Source organism: Heterocephalus glaber, unplaced genomic scaffold, assembly GCF_053883595.1.
Source record: "Heterocephalus glaber isolate CG9 unplaced genomic scaffold, H.glaber_assembly_v1.0 deba00001531, whole genome shotgun sequence".
In the NCBI taxonomy this organism is placed as follows: domain Eukaryota; kingdom Metazoa; phylum Chordata; class Mammalia; order Rodentia; family Bathyergidae; genus Heterocephalus; species Heterocephalus glaber.
The window spans coordinates 21,434,422-21,454,919 of record NW_028258329.1 but is presented as its reverse complement, the minus strand read 5'-3'; the positions used below and the strand labels follow the sequence as shown (position 1 = coordinate 21,454,919).

Genomic DNA, 20,498 nt, shown 5'->3' with positions numbered 1-20,498 from the left:
TGTAATACACTATATCAATAGAGCCAATGACAAAAATCATATGATCATCTCAACAGATGCAGAAAAAGCATTTGACAAAATCCAACATGCATTTACGATAAAAACTCTACAAAAAATTGGAATAGGGCCAGGGATTTAGCTCAGTGGTTTCGCCACTTGATGTGCACGTGCAAGGACCTGAGTTTGATCCCTGGTACCAAAAAAAAAAAAAAATTGAAATAGATGTTCTCTACCTCAATCTGATAAAAGCCATCTATGAAAAACCAACAGCCAATATCACACTAAATGGTCAAAAACTGAAATCCTTCACACTAATATCAGGAACAAGACAAGGATGTCCACTATCAACACTCCTGTTCAATATAGTTTTGGAAACATTAGCCATGGCAATTAGACAAGAGAAAGAAATAAAAAGAATAAAGATAGGAAATGAAGAGGCCAAATTGTCATTATTTGCAGATGACATGATACTCTATATAGAAGACCCCAACAACTCCACCAAAAGTCTTCTAGACTTAATAACTGAATTCAGTAAAGTAGCTGGATATAATGTCAACACACAGAAATCAATAGCTTTCCTCTACACAAACAATAGACTCACTGAGAGAGAAATAGGGCAAACAATTTCTTTCACAATAGAATCCAAAAAAATTAAATAACTAGGAAACAGCATAACAAAAAAAAAATCAAAGACCTCTTCTCTGAAAACTATAGCATTCTGAAAAGACAGATTGAAGATATCAGAAAATGGACAGACATCCCTTGCTCCTGGGTAGGAAGAACAACATAATGAAAATGGCCATACTTCCAAAACTGCTATATAGATTCACTGCAATCCCAATTGAAATCCCAGCAGCATACTTCACAGACTTTGAGAAAACAATAAAAAAATTCATTTGGAACCAGAAGAGACCTAGAATAGCAAAAGCAATTCTGGGAAACAAAGACATGGCAGGGTGGCAGGGGGTATCACAACCCACAACCTGACACTATACTACAAAGCCACTGTGATAAAAACAGCATGGTACTGGCAAAGGAACAGTCCCAGGGATCAGTGGAATAGATTAGAAGATGCAGAAACAACTGCAGACACACTCAGCTACCTCATCTATGACAAAGGAGCCAAACACCCTCACTGGAGGACATACAGCCTCTTTTAGTGTGTTTTATTTTTTTGGTACCGGGGATCAAACTCAGATCCTTGTGCTTGCGAGGCAGGCGGCAGAACCACTGAGCTAAATCCCCGACCCACATACAGCCTCTTTAATAAATGGTGCTGGAAAATTGGGTTTCAACTTGCCAAAGATTAAAACTAGACGTATATCTGTCACCATTCACTAAACTAAAATTGAAATGGATTAAAGTTTTAAATATTAAAACAGAAACACTGAACCAGCTGGAACAGAGGTTAAGTAGAACTCTTGAAGATATTGGTGTAGGAAAAGATTTTATGAACAAAACCTCAGTTCCCCGTGAATTAGCACAAACAATCAACAAGTGGGATCTCTTATGAAAAAGCTTCTGCACAACAAGAGAAACCACCAACAGTGTGAAGAGACAACCTACAATGTGGGGAAAAATTTTCACCTGCTGTTCCTCAGACAAAGGTGTACTACCTAGTATCCATGAAGAACTTAAAAAAGTCAGACCTCCCAAATCTAAAGACTCAATCCAAAAATGGGCTTCTGGAATGAGCAGACATTTCTCAGACAAAAAAGTAGAAATAGCAAATAAATATATGAAAAAATGTTCAACATCACTGGTCATTCGAGAAATCCAAATGAAAACAATGCTGTGATTCCACCTCACCCCAGAAAGAATGGCTGCTATCATGAAATCAACCAATAACAAATGCTGGCAGGGCTGTGGGGAAAGAGGAACCCTGCTCCACTGCTGGTGGGAGTGCAGACTGGTGCAACCACTGTGGAAATCAGTATGGAGATGCCTCAAAACAACTAGGATTAGAAGTCCCATTTGATCCAGCTATTCCCCTGCTGGGTATCTTCCCCAAAGAATTCAAAGAATCATATCACAGTGATATATGTGCACCCATGTTCAGAGTAGCACAATTTGTAATAGCTAAAACTTGTAAGCAACCCAATTGCCCATCAACTAGGGACTGGATAAAGAAAATGTGGTTTTTTAATAAAATGGAGTATTACTCAGCCACAAAAAATGAGAAATTAGAGATATTTATAGCTAAATGGATGTACATTGAGGTGATACTTTTAAGTGAAATAAATAGGACACACATGTGTAAATACCGAATAGTTTCTCTAGTGTGAGAAACTGAAAGTGTAAATAAGGACTAAAAGGTATAATAGATAATGTGAAATAGGAAGAAAAGGGGCAAAGGGGAAGCGGGAGAGGTAGGGAAAGGAAAGAAGGCAATGGAATTAATATGAGAAAATGAAAAAATGGAAACAAAGTCTTTGTAAATAGGGAGGGTAGGGGAATGGAGATCAAACAAGAACCAAGACGGATTATGTAAAAGTGCAAATTTCCAATAATGAATGTCATTATATTGTATACCTAAAATTCACCAATAAAATTAACTAAAAAAAAAAAGAATACAAGTGGTAAGCTCTGCAGCATTAAAATCATAAGTATGATTTTATAATGAGAAATATTACATCAATATATTTGAAAATACATACTGAAAAAAATCCTTAAAATACAAGGTTATCAAATTTACCACAAATGGAGAGAAATTTGAAAAGTTCTATATCTATGAAATTAAAATTAAAATTTAGAATATTAAAATACTCTACTCTCATATGACTTGGCTTCTTAGGAAATATTCTACTGGACATCTATGATGTAAACAATTGCAGACCCTCCAGAAAGTATAATAAAAGGGAAAAACTCCCAACTTATTAGACCAATGCCTCACATAAACACAGATGTAAAAATCCTAAATAAAATATTAGTAGTTGTGATAGCTAATTGTGGTGTCAACTTGACTAAGAAACACCTCACAGATTGACTTAGCACGTTTCTGATAGGAATCTGAGAATTTTTAGAGATGCATTAAACACATTTTGCATGAAGGGTTGTGCACGAGTCTCTTAGAGGCCGGGGGTAGAATGTCATGATCTATGTTTAGATGCCCTGGCCAAGACTCATGTTGGGAGATGATTAGATCATGGGGACATGATACTCTTCAGTGGATTGGTTCACTGATGGTTTTATAACTAAATGGGAGATGAAATGTGGTCCAAGGAGGTGGGTTGCTGGGGGTGTGGCCTTTATCTCCCTCTCTCCTCCCTTGATCCTTCTCTGCTTCCTGCCTGCCATGCCATGGACTGTTTCTCCTCTGCCATGCCCCTCTGCCATGGCACCCTTCCTTGGAGCCAGTCAAGACTATGACTGAAACCTTTACAAACTATGAGCCAAAATGAACCTTTCCTCTTTAAAGTTGTGGGTGTAAGGTATTATGTCTCAGTGCGGAGAAAGTAACTAAGAGAGCCATCAGGTAATAAGTGAAAAGAGAAAAAACTGTATTGTGACCAAGCTGGGTTTATTCCAGGAAGGTAAAATAGATTCAATCTTGGAAAAATCACTGTGTATGACACTAGCAAAATATAGGAGTAGAAGTAGAAAATATTTGCCAAATTTCAACAGATAGCCATGATAATAACCTAAGAAGGTTATTTTCTGCCTAAGTTTGTCCAAAAAAAGCAAGCTGGGAGGGGGGGCATGTGCAATGGGATAGAATGAAAGAATAGAAAAAGGAGGTTCCCTTAACTGTTACAAAAAATAACAGTAACAGTTAAAGAGAGAGACAAATATAAAGACATTCTCCTGTCTAAAATCTTAGTAGACCAGAAATCAAGTGCAAATAAATACTCAGTGCTTGAGCACTAAGAAAAAGAAACAGAACATGTCATGTATTTCAATGTACTGAGAAGATATTTAAACTCCTGCAGAGATTTTGGGAAGTTAATTGATAGGCTTATAGAAATAAATCAAAGAAAAAATAAAGACAATTACCAACTCCAGAGGAAACAAAACTTCAACAAAAAAGAAAATGCAACCATAGTAAAATATTAAATGTCTCAGTTATGCAGTGCTATTTAAAAAAACTAAAATATTTATTGAGATATAGTTTACATACCATGAAATCTCTTTTTAAATTATAGCAATGTTCCTTTAAAAAAAATCTCTCATCTAACTTTGGACCAGCTTAGATAGTAAACAGACTGTACAGAGCGGGACACTGGACCATGATCTATCAAATGACCATGTGACTTACACAATACATCATAAAGTGGGTATTATCTCATTCACAAAGTCACAGGTTTGCTGTGACTAGCAGTTTCTCACCATTGAGTGGAAGTGGTACATGGGGACACACGTTGGGGGTGGCTGGATCATTATAAAATGTCTAGTGGTGATATTGGCCATAAGTTCCAGAAACACCTAACCAGATACTACCTGAGCATCACCCTAGCTGTGTTTTCTTCTCTAACTTCCTGTAATTCCATCGATTTTATGAACTTAGTTCCCCAGGTTTTCTGTTATTCTTGTGGGCTAATACCTTTGCAAAAAATCTAGTTTTAGCTTAAGTTTATGTGGCTTGTACCTAGGAGCCTGATTAATATCAGGGGATACAATTTTAGATTATTTTTAATTCCATAAAATTTACAAAATATTTAACATGCAAAAAAGGCAAGGTGAATATTATAAATTAGTATTCCTATCCCATTTAGCACTTATCCTCAAATTTTAAAATATATGACATACATGACTATAAGAACTTACCACAGTCTAGACTATCTTTTTTTTTTTTGGTATTGGAGATTGAATCCAAGGCCTTTGCATGAGCAACAGCTCCAGCCTTTATTTTTTATTCTGAGACACATTCTTGCTAAGTTGCCTTGGCTGAGCTTGAACTTATGAGTTTCCTGCCTCAGTCTCCTAGAGTGCTGTGTTTACAGGCAAGCTCCACCATGCCTGGCATCTATCCTTTGATTGAGAGAGATGAAAAGATTTCTTAGCAATCTTGAACTATTCTCATCTATTACTTTTGTTCAGAATTCTGGTTTTTTCTGTTATTTTCATACTTCTTATTTTAGCCACTACCTATGATTTTGTTAGTATTGATTTTGTATGATATTTTTTATTCTGTTTCCCCTCTGTTACGTTTTATTCTTAGCATTACTCTTGGAAGTTTAAAGGGTCTATTTAACAACTCCAGAGTTAATAAAAATCATTTCTATGTTCAAAAATAGCACAAGTGCTTAAAACTCTTTGACTGACATATCCCTCCAATCTGTACAAGGCTTTGCTGGCCAATATTTATTTCTTTTCTCAAACCTATAAACCTGATATTTCTTCTAAAAGATTAACCATCTTTATGATATTCATCACTCATTATTCATTTTATATCTGAGATCTCCCTTCTAGGATCATCCTCCTGCCTCACGAATACATTTTAAAAAATTCTCTTTAGTGAAAGTTTGCTCATAGTAAAGACTCCTGTTTTTGTTCACCTAGAATAGTTATTGCATTAGCTGATGTCTGTTGCTTACCCAGTATGTGTTAAGTGCTTTTTAAAGGACTTTCCCCATTTCCCCCAAAATAAGACCTACCTGGAAAATAATTAGTCTTGAAAACTAGAGATCAGAAATGCCAGCCCCAATCAGTCTGTCCTGGCCTTCCCTGCCTTTCAGAGCAGCCGCTGAACAAGAGAACAGTGAGGACAGGGAAGGTCAGGAGAGGCTGATTGGGGCTGGCTTTCTGATCTCTAGTTTTCAAGGCTGATTATTTTCCTGTTAGGACTCATTTGAGGGGAAACAAGTGTACATATTAACTTACTGAATCCATAGTATTATTACTATACTGTAGTTTGCTGACTCTGCCTGTGTATGGAAAAACAATTACAGTCTAAAAATATTCTTAATCCTTGAAATATTACTTCATTAAGTGTACAATTCTAGATGAATTTAGATTTTGTCATTTGAGTTTAAGGTTTAACAACAGTGTATTTGGATGTATCTTTTTAGTTTTCTTGCTTGAGATTTGATTACAAATTCTCATGATTCATATTTTTGCTAGTTCTGAAATCTTATATGTTATCTTTGAATATTAATTTTTTTCTTTAAATCCATTGAAAGATATGATAAACCTCCTCAGTATTTCTTCTGCATCTCTTATCTCATGCATATTTTATAAATTTCATTTACTTGTTGGTAAATTCATTAAGTCTCTCTTCCCATTTACCTGTTTAATCCATAACTTTCAAATTTAAATATTTGAACTTCTAGATATTCTAAGAGGTTGAACAATATTTAACCATTTTTTGACTGATAAAGTTGCAAGTTCTATATGGTTCAACCTAATATTTGGCTTTACAAAAATCTTTCAGATATCTTTTTTTTTTGGTACCGGGGATTCAACTCTGGACCTTGCGCTTGCGAGACAGGCGGTGGAACCACTTCCAGATATTTTTGATAGTTTCTTACTCCTTGCTTAGATTTCCAATTTCCCATTTATATCTTTATTTTAAACAAACTAATTTGACTTTCTATATCTGATGATTCCATTACCTGATGCTCTGTGTAAATGATTCTGTTGTCAGTCACCACACTGACATCTATATTGTTTCTCCATGAGTCTTTTTGATTTTTGGTTCTGACCTCATTCATGCTCATGAGGTTTCTGTGGGAATTTAAAGGTCTGAATAGAAGACACGCTTCTTCCCATAGGATCTGCACAGTATCTCTCAAGGCCAATGTGAATTAGTTTCCTTGTAGCTTTCAGGGGAGTCTTTATTTTTTCCCTCGAGGCAAAGCCAAGACAGACAGTTTTCCTTCCAATCTCTCTTCATAGGATGGGGTTTTTGTTGTTGATCTTTTTCTAATTTGCTTTTCACCAAAGTATACCCTGGCTCTGCATGGAGATCTCCATTTTATCCTCAGCCTTCTGGAGCTCCAAACACTTGCCTGTTGCGTATTTTTTAGGCACAAGTTGTGAAGCCGAAAGGTCTCAGCTGCTGGGATTGGCAACTGTTCCCATGGAGGCAGTAACTTTGACCCTGGGCCACCACTCCAGATCCATGCCTCAGCTCACTTTTGGTTTGAGGGTTTCTTTCTTTCTAACAAGTTTAGTTTTGCATTTCAAGTTACATTTTACATATTTAATCCAGTATTTTAGAAGTTTTTAGCCAAAGGATATCCCAATGTCTAGTCCACTAACATGGCTAGAAATGGGCATGCACATTCACATATCACTATTTTAGCAAGTTTAGCTCTAGACTCCTTAGTTTTCTAAAGATATGATCCCTTTGTCTTCTGTACATTCCAGTTGTCGGTAAGTTATACACAGTTAATCTGGATTTCATGTCTGGTAAATTTTAAGATTTTCTTGTCAGCTCTGATTTTCTGCAGTTTCTGTATTACATAACTATGTGGGGATTTGTTTTTACTTATCTTCATAGTAGGAACAGGTATATCTTCCCAAGTTTCACTTAACACTTTATTTCATATCCTGCTTCTCTGACATTATCTCTGTATTTCTTATTTCTCTTTGCCTGAATCACTCACTTTCTGGGCTGTGATTTGTTTGATTTCCTCAGCAAAATCTTCAAGTCAATTCTTTTTAAACTGTCTCTAACTTATTCTTTTACTTCATTGACCTTTTTGTTTTCTAATTTCTTAATACTCATCTATTAAAATATTGCTACCTAGTTCTATTGTATAATTTCTACTTTTCTATATATAATATCAATTTATGTCTCCAAAGATTCTAATAACTTTTTGGTGTTTTTCAGATTGTTTCTGGGTTTTAATTTCATCTGGAATAGATTCATTTTTCAACTCTTGAATCTGCTGGGTATTTTTATTAGTAATAGAGTCTTCCTGTGCTTTGGGACTTCATTTTGTAGGCTTATTTGAATGGTGTGTGAGGGATATTCTCTTTCTCCTTCCCTCTCCCCCACCTTCTTTTTCATTTCTGTCCATAGGAAATGGACTCACATTTGTCCAGTGGCTTTGTACAGGTCCATCCAACTCCACTCACCACTTTACATTTCCATTCCTTTCCAGGAATCTTTTCTTTTTCTTTTCCTTCCTTCCTTTTTCATTTTTGTACCTGAGATCAAACTGAGTGCCTTGTGGTTGCCAGGGAGGCATGATGAATCTGAGCTACATCCCTGGCCCTCTAGGAGGCCTTTTCCATGGTTTTTTCCCTTGACATATCATTTTAATTTGCCCTTTTTGTACTGCATCTCTCAAAAAGAAAGTTACAATACCAACATCTATTTAGACTACAACTGATCATAGCTAAATCCCAGTAGCTTTGGACATGAGAGAAGTCACCAACAATGGGTTTCCACGTCACTTCTATGCCATACCTTGACAATCTGACTACACAGCTAATTAGGTAGAAGGCTTCTGTTGCATTGTTAAAACAATTCATCCAAACATGTAAATTATTTGGAATGACTTTATCTTTCAAGAAGTAGAGCTAGAAGTATCATTTAGAGTCCCAGGAGATGGAATTATTTTTATTCAAGAAATGGGTAACAATGAATTAAATACTTTTTATAATTGCTTAAGAGACAAGTAACAAGTTTGTGCAGAAATACACCACTCTTATATGTCTATTTTCCTCTCTAGCTGTGTGGATTCCCATCAGAGAAGGCTGTCTTCAGACTACAGGGACCATTATGTAACCCTGCATGTTTCTACAAGCTGCTGGCTCACTCCTGGAAAAAGCAAACTGTATAAATATTAGACACTCAGCAGTTATAGCATAGACCAGGGGGAGTAAACTCATAAGAGCAAATAAACATATAACACACACCATGGAGAGTCCAGGCTAATACATCAAAATGCATTTGACTTTGGGTAAATAAAGATCCACTGGTCATCCACCTCAGTCTCAGTGGTAAGTTTCACCCTGGGGTGAGATTTTACTGCTATTGCCCTTGGAGTCAGTAAATATTTGCATGGAAAATATTATGCAATCCCCTGTTCCTGTTATTCCTACACCACTGGTTTCTAGAACCTAAAACATTTTTGTAAACTTACCTTTATTTTGGCATCAAACTTTTGTCTCTTCTGGGTTTTCTCCAATAAAACTCTCAACCTTTGAAAAATTTATTAAATTTGCAATTCTGAAATGAGGCTTAGTATTTCATTTCACATAAAAACAGATTCTTAATTTTGCCGAGTGGCCAAGACATATTGTTTGTTCTACTGTTTCCAGCTTGGAAGCTCCAGGGCACAAGATGCCCAAGGAGAGGGTGCACAAGATTCTTGCTGAAATAGAGTGTGGCAGGACAGCAAAAACCTGTGTCCTATCCTCAGCAGCTACAAGAAACCATTTCCAGAGCTGCTGTGCTTTGGTGGGTGAAGGAAGGAGGGCACTGACAATTAAACCCAATCCTGGCAGTTCAAGCGAAGGCTGTTATTCTTAGCCCTAAAACACAACCTGGCCATTCACACTGAAGATGGTCCCTGAACTACGATGGTTTGACATAATGATTTTCTGACTTTATGAGGTGGGAAAGGGATATGTATTCAGTAGAACCTGTGCTTGTTAAATCTGGATCCTCATCTGGCCTGGAAATAGGTGGTACAATACTTGCTCAGGATGCCGGGTACCCATCAACCACACAATTGTGAGGGGACACCGGCACTCTGAGGGCTCTGATGGTGGCCAGGTGAGGTGGACTCAGTGCATTGAGAGTTTGTGATATTCTCAACTTATGATGGGTGAAAGAGGAAGCGACCCCATGGTAATCTATGGAGCACCTGTGCCCATGGGAAGGCATGAGTGTAACAGCAAGAGGACCGGGCAGGGTGTGAACCTGTGAGTGAAAGGCACAACTTGAAACCCCTACTCAAAAGTGGTTTGTTGAAAAGAAAGTTTTGTGTTATTATCTCTTTGTTTCTTTTTTGTAAGGATCTTTTTGGTTTATATCTTTTATTCTGAGTACTGAATATAACAATACACAGAGTAATAAATATTGTTATTCTCTTATTTAGCTAGGAAATTTTTTTCAAAAATTAAAAAAGTAAAGATTGGAGTTCTAAGCACTTGGTGATCATAAAGTCCGGCACTTCTCTTCATTATTCAGATTAAGAAACTAGGTCAAGAGCTAAGGAACTGTCCTGAAACCCCAATAGAGGCAGGAGTGGGGACTCAGTCCATGTCCCTGACCCATTTCTGTTGACCATGAAGGTTTCTTTCTACAAATGCCTCAGGTTAGCATCCTATTTCACATTCTTTTGAACTTTATTTTCCCGGTGAGAAGTGAGCCAATGATTCTCCATGATTCATGCAGAAAAGGAGCACAGGGGCACAGGATGGGCAGAGGCCCAGAGGTACGAGTGAGCGTAAGTGTGTGTCACAGTGAACAGCTGTGTAGCTGCTGAGCAGGCTCCTCAGGCAAGAGTGCTGAGTGTGCATGCATTCATGCATGCGTGCGTGTGTGTGATGTGAGAGCAGTGGGCAGTGGTGGCAGAAGATGTGGCTCAAGAGAGGGATCCAGGGTCACCGAGGAATTTATATGCTGTGTTAGAGGTTATACTGTATTCCCCATAGGATGCCTAAGTTGTACCTCCTAGTATTTGAGACCGTGAGCACATCTGGGAATAGTCTTTGCAGATGATCAAGTGATGAGGAGGTCGTTAACGTGGGCCCAGCCCAACCTGAGAAAAGGGGAATTTGGACACAGAGATGTACTGAAGGAAAAAAAAATAAGAAATCACAGGGAGTGCGCCATTCACGTGCCTAGGAATGGCAGAGGCTACAAGCTGGGAGAGATGCCAGGAACCAAGGGAACCACTGTGCTGTGTAAATCTAGTCTCCAAATCTGTGACAGAAGTTTCTGTTCTTCAGTACACTCAGTCTGTAGCACTTCGTTCCTGCAGCCCCAGGAAAGGATCTCATTTGCCTAAGTAAAGAATGTGGATTTTAACACACAAGCAAAGGAAAGTCACTGAAGGGCTTTCTGTGGGAGGGCTGCTGGCCACTCTGATTGAGGAAGATGGCAATTTTCCTAGTGACACGTGTGCCTATGGATTACTGCAGGGAAGGAGAGAGGCAGCTCTTCTTTAGGAATGACTGAAAAAGTTAAAATAAAACATAATCTGAATGAAGGCAGATTATGGAATGAGTAGAACAGATTTACAGAATTAAATTTAGAGCAGATTTACAGAAGTAAATACACCAGTAGATTTACAGAAGAGGTAAATTGCAGGCCATGTGATCTGAGAACTAAAACCAGAAAAAGCACTTAATACTCTAAAAAATACTCAAATCTCATGATGTGTTTGATTTGGCCTTAGTCTTGCAAAATCATGAAGTCAAGCTATTCATCTCACATTGAAAGTGATTTCAGTTGTAATGGCAACTTTGCACTAATTTTGAAGTAAGCAGAGAATGACTTGTGAATTGTTTGTGTACTGGCATATTTTTTTCCCCCAAAAAGATAATATGATGGTGCATTACGTCTGCCTTCACTCTCAGAGAAAAGGATAACAGCATCCCCCTCAGTCACCTTCAGTAAACTGAAGAGTTTCATCCATGTTCTCAGGGCCTCTGTCAGTTCCATGAAGTGCTGCTCCCTCATCTGAACGACCTTTCCTGCTGTCCTCCTTTCATTCTCTCACTTTCTTCATCACCTGCTCTGCTTCTGCCCCTGTCCTCCTTGCCAAAGGCCTGAGTTAGAAACTTAGGACAGGACCCTGGGGAAGACCAGCTTCATGTTGATCTCGATCTGAGTCTATAAATAAAATATTCCCCCACCTTCATATTTTCTTAGTTTTACATTTCTCCCTCCGTGGTGATAAGAATTCCATGCTTAACTAAACTGCGGTCTCCATTTAAAGTCTGTGCAAATTCCAAACTATTTCTGTCACAATCATCTTTCCAAAAAGAGAGTGATGGGCCAGGACCAGGGAGCCAGCTATGCCGGCAGCTCATGCATGGGCACCTGCAGATTCCTTCCTGACACTGGGCAAAGGCCAGGTTCAGACTACATGTCACCTAATGAGAAATGCTCCATGTCTGGGTTTTGAGTTTGTCATGTACAATCTATTTCCTGTGTGCTCGTGGGCAGGTCACTGACTACCTAAAGTCCTAAAATTCAGTTCTCATGTACAGAAACCAACAGCTTTTATCCATTATTATTACATTTCTGAAAGAACAGGAGGTTATGAATAAGAATAACAACTACTTTTCACTGATGAGAGAATATGTAAGGTAGTGATGTTTGAATTTTTGCATAGCAAAACACCTGATATAGCACAGATATGGGTATGAATTATGAGCAAGTTAATATCATGGTTTTAAAATTTTTATAGCACATGGAAAAGGACTGATGGGCTGTGGAACCTTTAAGCCACCCCTGCAGACCCCTGGAGCACAGGGCAGGGACAGTTCAGGAAGCAGCGTCACAGACTCTGAGCATTTTTGCAAAACACAGTGGACATGCCATGATCATTGTGGCTACAAAGAGCACCAGATTCAGTCACTTTGCTGAAGACTACTTTTGGAATTGTGTGACTAAAAGGAAATGAGAAGATCTGTAGCTTCACATGGAGTCAGGCTTTAATCGGGGGACACTCTGATGAAATTGTGGTGGGTTGGGTACCTAAAGTAATTTTTTAAAAATATAATTGCTCTTGCCATACCTACCCTTGCTGTTCTCATTTCAGAGTCTGGGTAATCTTTGTAGAATGTAAATCTGATTTTTCATCTCATTGCAGAAACCCTCCAGTGGCTTCCCACCGAGCCCCAGGGTCAGGGCCAGATGCTCACCCTCGCCTTGCCTGTGTCTCATCTCATCTCAGACACACTTTCTGTTCTGCTCTCCACCCTTGTCCTTGAACACACTGATCTCCTTCTTCACTCAGGGCCTTTGCACAAACAGCTCCCTCTGCCCAGAACACTCTTTCCTCTAACCTATGGCCAATTCCTATTTGTCTTTTAGGTCTCAACTTACATATCTCCCAGGGAGGCTTTCTCTGACCCCCTGCACTAATCCCATTCCACCCCAACAATCTACTTTAAGTTTTTGTATTGTTCTGGCTCTTAAGGTGCTGAGTTTTTCTTTATAGCATTTATTATAAGTTACACACTTATTTATGCGATTATTTAATATCTGTCTCCTGCCCCATCCCAAGTCTGACTTGAAGGAAAAGGTTTACCAAGATGATGTAGTCCATGATTCGATTTCCTAAGAAAATATGTTGAGAAGTGAAGCTGTGTTCCCCTCCCTGTGTTTCCCCGTACCTTACTCTAGACAGTGTCATGGTCACTTGTTCATCACTATAACAGCATGCCTGACATAGGCTAACTTTACAAAGTAAAGAGGTTTATTAGTTCCCAGTTCTGGAGGCCTGAGGGCCTGGGTTGTTCACAGCAGAGGGCAGTGGCACTGCCAGGGCTGAGGCAGAAGCAGTGGCTACACAGCGGAGCCAGAAGCTGGGGAGCTGGGCAGGGCCAGGCTCAGGCTTTACAGCATCTGCACAGGGAAGGGTGTCACAAAATACCACCTTGGTCCCTTCCCAGGACAATGCCCCAGTGACCCTAGGGCCCCCACCAGGCCCCAACGCCCACAGGGACCAGGGGCGACCAGACACATACCTCCCAGGGCACACAGGTGGTTACTTGCTTCCATCACAGCGGGAGGAAAGCAGAAACCCAGGCTCTTCCCAAATATCCCAGTCAGTGGTTGCAATATTAGAATAAGTAAAGAGGCCCTGGAGAAACCTAAATGCATAATTTAGACTCATGAGGTTTCTATACTTAGCACATGTGTTATTTTTCTAGAGATAAAAGGTTGTTTCAAGTGGATAGATGCTCAACACCGCTGTCATATTCAGTCATCCTCGGTACCTGCCAGGGAGATGCCAAGACACGCCCTGTCCCTTGCAGACACCGTAACCCATGAATGTTCAAGTCTCTGACATAAAATGGTTCATTTCTGCAACAGCCTACCCCACCTTTTTGTACTTTCTTCCTCTCTCTTTCCCTTCTGTTCTTCCTTCCTTCCATCCATGGTACTGGGGATTAAGCCCAGGGACACTATCACTGAGCTATATCCTCAGCCTTTGAGATATATATATATATATATATATATATATATATATATATATATATTTTTTTTTTTTTTTTTTTTTTTTAATTTGAGACAAAGTCTCATTGAATAGCCCAGGAAGATTCAAACTTGTGATCCTCCTGCCTCAGCCTCCCTAATCACATACTTTACATCATCTCTCGATTACTATAGTATTTGATATAATGTAACTACTATGTAAACAGTTGTACTGTTTAGGGAATAATGACAAGAAAAAAATGTCAATACATGCTCAGCACAAACACAAATTCTTTGTTGCTGTTGTTTGTTTGCAGTGCTAGGGGCAGCTCCCAGGGCCTGCATATGCCAATGCTCTATACTGAGCTGTAGCAGCAGGCCATTTCTGAGATATTCTTGGTGCATAGTTGGTGTGTGTCTGTGGATGTGGAAGAGCTGACAGTGCTCACTGCTCTCAGAAAGCCTTGGACACACTTGACAAGACTTAGAGCAAGCCCGCCTAAAAGCCCTTTGATCTCAGCCCTTTCCAATGGGACTCTGGCATGATTAACGTGGATACCATAAGCCTAGGGGCAAGCATGGAGGAAGCACAGAAGTGGGTTCCCATGTGCTGCTCAGGTCCTGCCTTGCTTCCCAAAGCCTACAGTCCCAGTCCAGCACAGCAGCGGGGCTCTGCACAAGAAACAAGGCTCCCAAGTCCCCTCGGGCTTCCATAGAAGTCAGAGGCATGGAGTGGACACAACACTGCCTGCGCGCTGCAGTGTGGAGAACAACAGGCCAGCAGAGGCACCCACTTTCAGGATGCGGAGGACCCGCTGTTCACAGCAGCCTGACTTAACTGATCCCCACCCTCACCACCCTGGGGCCATCAGTGCGGGAGATGCCTCATCACAGATTCAGGTCACAATCAGAAGGCTCAAGAAAATTCCAGAAACACGGCTGTTTTTGGATGCAGCAACCTTCCTCAATGCCCCAGAGTCCTAGACATAGGAAAACTCACTTTCAGCAAAGGGGGGTCCTGGCTGCAGAGGCCATATGTTTACTAGGGAAGGGATTCCAGGAAGAGAAGAGGGCATGGAACAGGCTTGAAATCTTTTGGCAACTAAGTCTTAGAACAGAAGAGTGGCGAAGGAAATAAAAGTAAAGAGGACAGGAGGAAAAAGATGGTGGCTGCATTTGAAGACGTCATGTGTGACAAGCCAGTGACAATAAGTTACAATTTTTAAGGCCAGCAAGACCCAGAGTCAGAGCAACACTGGGAAATCTTACCTCCTTTCTGATAAAATTCCCCAGGGTCTTATAAGAACTTAGGCACCAATGAGGTTAACCTTTAGGGACAATCTTTTTAGACTAGTGACACCAAAAAGAAGTTTCTTCTTCTGTTCTCTGGGGGCTGCAGCATGGTACCTCACAATCAGAGATCCAGGACAAGTCAGCAGGAAAGATAACATATCCATAAGTATGACCTAGGTAACAAATCGGTGATCACTCAGTCATTCAACAAATATGGATTAAGCACTTACTGTAAACCAATATTAACTTAACATCAGGTCCTGTGCTCTCTGATGGGCCATTAGAGGAAGAAACAGGGCAGAAAAGAGAACAAACCCACTGACCTCATAGCTTTTTAGCAGCAGGCCAGTTTATGTTCATTTAAAGTTTGATGCAATCAAAAGTCGGGCTGAGAGGACTGCAGCTCACTGAGGCTGTGTGTGAATATCTCTGCGGGGATCAGCTGGAGCATGACTGACCAGAGGAGGCAGCGCGGAAGCAGGCTTGCTGCTCCGTCCTGGCTGAGCCTGCACGTCTCTGTGCACAGGCAGGTCTTTCTTCAAGGAAGTGTGTTGCCTGGAGTACGAGACCCACATACCTGGGTGGGCAGGGCTCTGTGTTACAGGCCTGGCTCATTGCTGGAGGGCGGTGCACTGCATCACACAAGCTGTTGTTGACCATCTGCTGGGTCTGGGTGTGTAAGCACACTGCTATGGCTTCCTGATGTCCTGTAGCGTAGAGAGAAAATATGGCAAGTGACATGAAATAACTGACATGGAAAGAAAGAAAACAGGTCAGTGCTTCCTCTCATGCTTATGTCATAGAGCTGCAGAGCATGTTTCATGGAACATAGCTCGCATTCCCGACATTTCTTCATGCATCTTTAAACGTCCTTCCTGTCCCTTTCCCCCAAACCTTCACCCTGAAACACTCAGGGGCAGCCCTGCTGCCCATCCACCCTCAGACTTATCTGCATTCCCACTGTACCCAGCACCAGGTGTCCCTCAAGGAATCCTCAAGGTTTTCCTTCCCATCATATGTGAAGTTTCCCTAGGCGGAATTTTCCTATCACTTGTTGAAGAATAACATTTTGTCTACATCATTGCATGTGTGCTAAATCTGATCTGTAACTTTATAAAGTTTTCACCACAGGTTGAATGCCTGTCCATTGTTATACTACAATTAGTAATATTTCTAATGCTAGCAAAATTAATAGCGATACCTCCCATGGAGAAAGTGTACAATGTGCTTCCAAGCGTATTATTTGAGACTACAATAATCTTGTGAGTTTGGAATTATATCCTTATCTCCACTTTTAACTTAAGAATAAGGAAACTGAAATGTAGACAGTAAAAATGAATAGATTCAAACTAAAAATAAATTCCCTGCCCCCTGACTCAGTGGTCTTTCTTTTGCACTCTAGCGATTTCAAAATGCAAAACAGCTTCACAAAGCAGGAGAGGTTTCTTGTTCAAATCTGAACAATCACAGGCACATTTCTCCTCTGAAGTCAGACAGATCTGTGTGACTCCAAAGCTTGGACTCACAATTACTTCTCTTTGTCTGCTGAGACAAAAAAAAAAGAATTATTGGGAAATCAGAATTAATTGAATGAAGTATAAATCAAACTTTTGATGGAAAAAATCCAATAAAAACTACAACAGCAGCTGTCTTAGCTGTCTCTTTTCTCTTATTGCGGAGACAATATACCCAACACCCAAAGTTAAAGGGGAAAAGGTTTATTTAGCTCAGAGTTTGTAGAGGTTTCAGTCCATAATTGGCTGGCTCTAAGGCAAGGTGGCATGGCAGAGGGGGACGGCAGAGGAGAAACAGTTCATGGTGGGCAGAAGGTAGCAAAACAAGCAAGGGGCCTTAGCAGCTTCTTTCTGCCTCTTTGATACGCTATCTTGGCTATGGGGCTTAGGGTGGTACTAAACCAATCAGTGGACTGATTTAGTAATCGCCCACCCTTAATCCCAGCATCGCACACTCTAGATTCAGCCACCTCTAAAAAAGCCCCAGCTGCATGAGGCTCAGGGGAGACATCTAGACACAAACTTAACATAAGCTATTTGAAATATGCAAATATTTTCAGTTTCATGTCAGAATGTGTGTTCCATTATGTTACAAAGTTGTAGCTCTTTTTCCAAATGCCATGTTTCAATTCAAACATTTTAGAATATTTTTCAGAATGGAGTAGGAGCCCAAAACACTAATAAAATATATATTTGTGATGCTCAATTTTTTCCAATAATTTTTTTCTTGCTGGCTTTAGCTGTAATTTTATGTTCCCTGCTATGGCAGGACTCAGTCTTAAATCTGCATGCATCTTCCTTGAGCTTTTTAAATAAACACTGGCCAACCTAAAAGATGACATGGCGACAACTTAATAGCTCTGGTTCTTAGCAAACAGTCCTTAATGACTTTACAAGGGGATAAATTTCATTTTGTAATAGATACTATTCTTTTTTTAATCTGAGAAAAATCCAGTTTGCCAACATATTTTAATTTGTAAAAAAAAATTCTTTAGAAAATATATCCAAAGAAGATTTTGGGATCTCTTTTGCAGATTGGATGGATGGGCCATAAGGTAACATCCTAACCATTTTGGTGGAATTTTACATCTGTGATACACTTTTATCTCCTACAGAAAGCTTACTGAAAAGAATTTAAAATTTACTAGGTAAATTGGAATACTTATTGATAGAGTGTATACTTTCCAAAGATGGCTACATAATATTTCCCATGCTACATGCTGGTCCTAAATATGACTTTGATACTTGTTACTTCCAGAGGTGTGATCAACTGTCTAAAAAAAGTTTAAAAGGTGAAAATTATAAAAATAAGTTTACTTTATCTTATGAACAAACTTACTCATAACATAATTGCAATTATGCACTTAGAACCTATAAATTAAATCAAGTATTTAAATTGCAGAATAATTTTTCCAATAAATTCCTTTTCATAGCAAAAGGCAACATCCTTAACTTCAAATTTGTCTTTTGCAGAGTCAGGAGAAAAGAGCTATGTTTTTTAGCAAATATATACACAGTAACGTCCCACTTACTGACAGGAATATATTCTGAGAAATGCATTGATAGGTAATGTAGTCATTGTGTGAACATCATGTTCAGTGTACTTACACAAACTGAGAGAGCTATAATGTCACTAGGTGATACAATTTCATGGGACCACTGTTGTGTGCACAGTGGAACATGATTGCATATATACATATATATGTGTGTGTGTGTGTGTGTATTTAAAGCCTCCATCAATAAATAAATTAATGATTACAGGGTGAAAGGCATACTGTGAGGGGAAGCTAAGCCAATAAATAAATGAATACATTCCCTTTTATTGGTTTAGGTTCATTTGAGTTGTGCTTCTGTCATTTGAAAATAAGAGTCTCAACTAGTTTAAAATATCAAATACACACATGGCAATATATGCCTAGGAGCATATTAAAAGAAGAGTTAATGTGTATTTTTCTCAATATGGTGGCACATACCTACAATCCCAGCTACTTAGGGGGCTGAGGCAAGAGGATCAGAAGTTTGAATCCAGCCTGGGCTGGATAAAGGGCTGGTTTACATGTAAACCAGTGCTCCCTGGGTCAGTTCACAGCATTGAAAGAGGGGTTCAATCCCCTCTGTAGATCAGCCAGTATGATAGAGTGAGTATTATTATAAATGCCCAGCAATAAAAAAGAAGAGAAGCATAATATGCTACAGGCCCAGTGAAGTACCAAAGTACAGTATCATGCTTCACCAAACATGCAAGTTTTACAGCCCTCTGAAGAGGTGAGTTCTTTTTAGGAACCCATTGCAGGGACAGCTGGTAAAGATTAAGGATTGTTGAAAGCCATTTGGCCTCAGGAAGGCCATCATAAACATCACTAGGGCCTGAGAGGAAGTGACCAATTATATCAAAAGTAGCTGGAAAACACTACAGCTCGAGGTCTGTCATGATTTGGACAGGATAAATCAGTGATTGCTAATGTACCATGCCAGGGACACATCTCCACAGGGAAGGTGCCTAAATAACCCCAAAGTAGGTATTTGTATTCTGTATTGTTTGGATTCTTGTTTTACCACTTTCAGGAAGGTATTCTTGTGTTCCACCATGCCAAATAGAGCACACCTACATGCATCAGTATTGCTCATACACACAGGTAAAATCCTAAATTAAATACTAGCTGACTAGCACACTGTCAGCAGCAGCATGATAAACAATACATCATCACCTCAAACAGCAGTCCTCGCACTACCCAGTCACTCTCAGCAAATATTCGCACACACACAAAAGAGAAACAAGCAGATAGGATCTTGCTTTTATAAACCTAGACTCCCCCCTCCTCTCATTAGCATTGTACACATTACTGTCTCTTCAGCTGTTTAAGGTGGATCTCTGCTTTGGGTTCCATCCTCTTCTGCTTTTTGAGAAACTTATGGATTACTATGTCTCTCACTTTCATTCTCGAGCTTTGCTAAGGTCTGTTAAAGGTACCCCAAACTCACAGTAAATCATAGCCACACAGCTTCCCCTTAACCCATGATGCTGTTTAGTCATCTCCTCTCTGTCTTCTTTATCATGGCCAAGTCTTGCAACAGAAAATCTATTCTACTCATCTTCCTTTGTCTTCTATTACTCTTTCCTCAACTTGAAAATCTGGCTTCCTGCTCTGCTCCTCCACTGAAATGACCCTCGCCATCAGTTGCTTCACATGGTTGAACCCGGTGTCCATTCTGAGTCCTCTCCCCGTTGTGTAGCACACAGCATGGCTGACCTTGGTTTCTACTGCACTGCACCTTGTTTTCTTCCTGTCTTGCTGATCTTCTCTTTTTGTGACCCTCTGTAACTAACTCCATTTCTTCTACCCAACCATTAAGTATGGCATTTCTTCAGGACTTAGACCCTCCTCACTCCTCTCAGCTATTCTAGTCATCCTTAAAATTCTCAGTGGCTTCTAGGTCTCCATACACAGAAGGCTCATGACTGCACATTTCCTGTTCTGGTCTCTCTACTTCCCTCAGGTTGACTCTTCCCACTGCCTATAGAACATCTCCATTTGGATGTCTAAAGGCCTCTTAAAACCACTGTATCCACTTCCCCTCACCCAATTGGGCTTCTATCACTCATCACCTCAAAAAAGAAGCATAGACTTGTGGGGGGG

General features: G+C 39.8%; 1 protein-coding gene across 11 annotated transcripts in view; it reads right to left on the bottom strand.

The window, feature by feature from the left end:
* Positions 1–20,498, bottom strand: part of Adamtsl3 (ADAMTS like 3) — a 350,115-nt gene that overhangs the window by 97,058 nt on the left and 232,559 nt on the right. For all 11 annotated transcript variants that reach the window (XR_015441834.1, XM_087188551.1, XM_087188548.1 and 8 more), the window contains one exon: positions 15,924–16,053. Coding sequence is in view for 10 of the 11 variants with exons in the window: in XM_087188551.1 (XP_087044677.1) it covers positions 15,924–16,053 (130 nt within the window). In the remaining variant the exon portion in view is untranslated. The remainder of the gene's footprint in view (positions 1–15,923; positions 16,054–20,498) is intronic.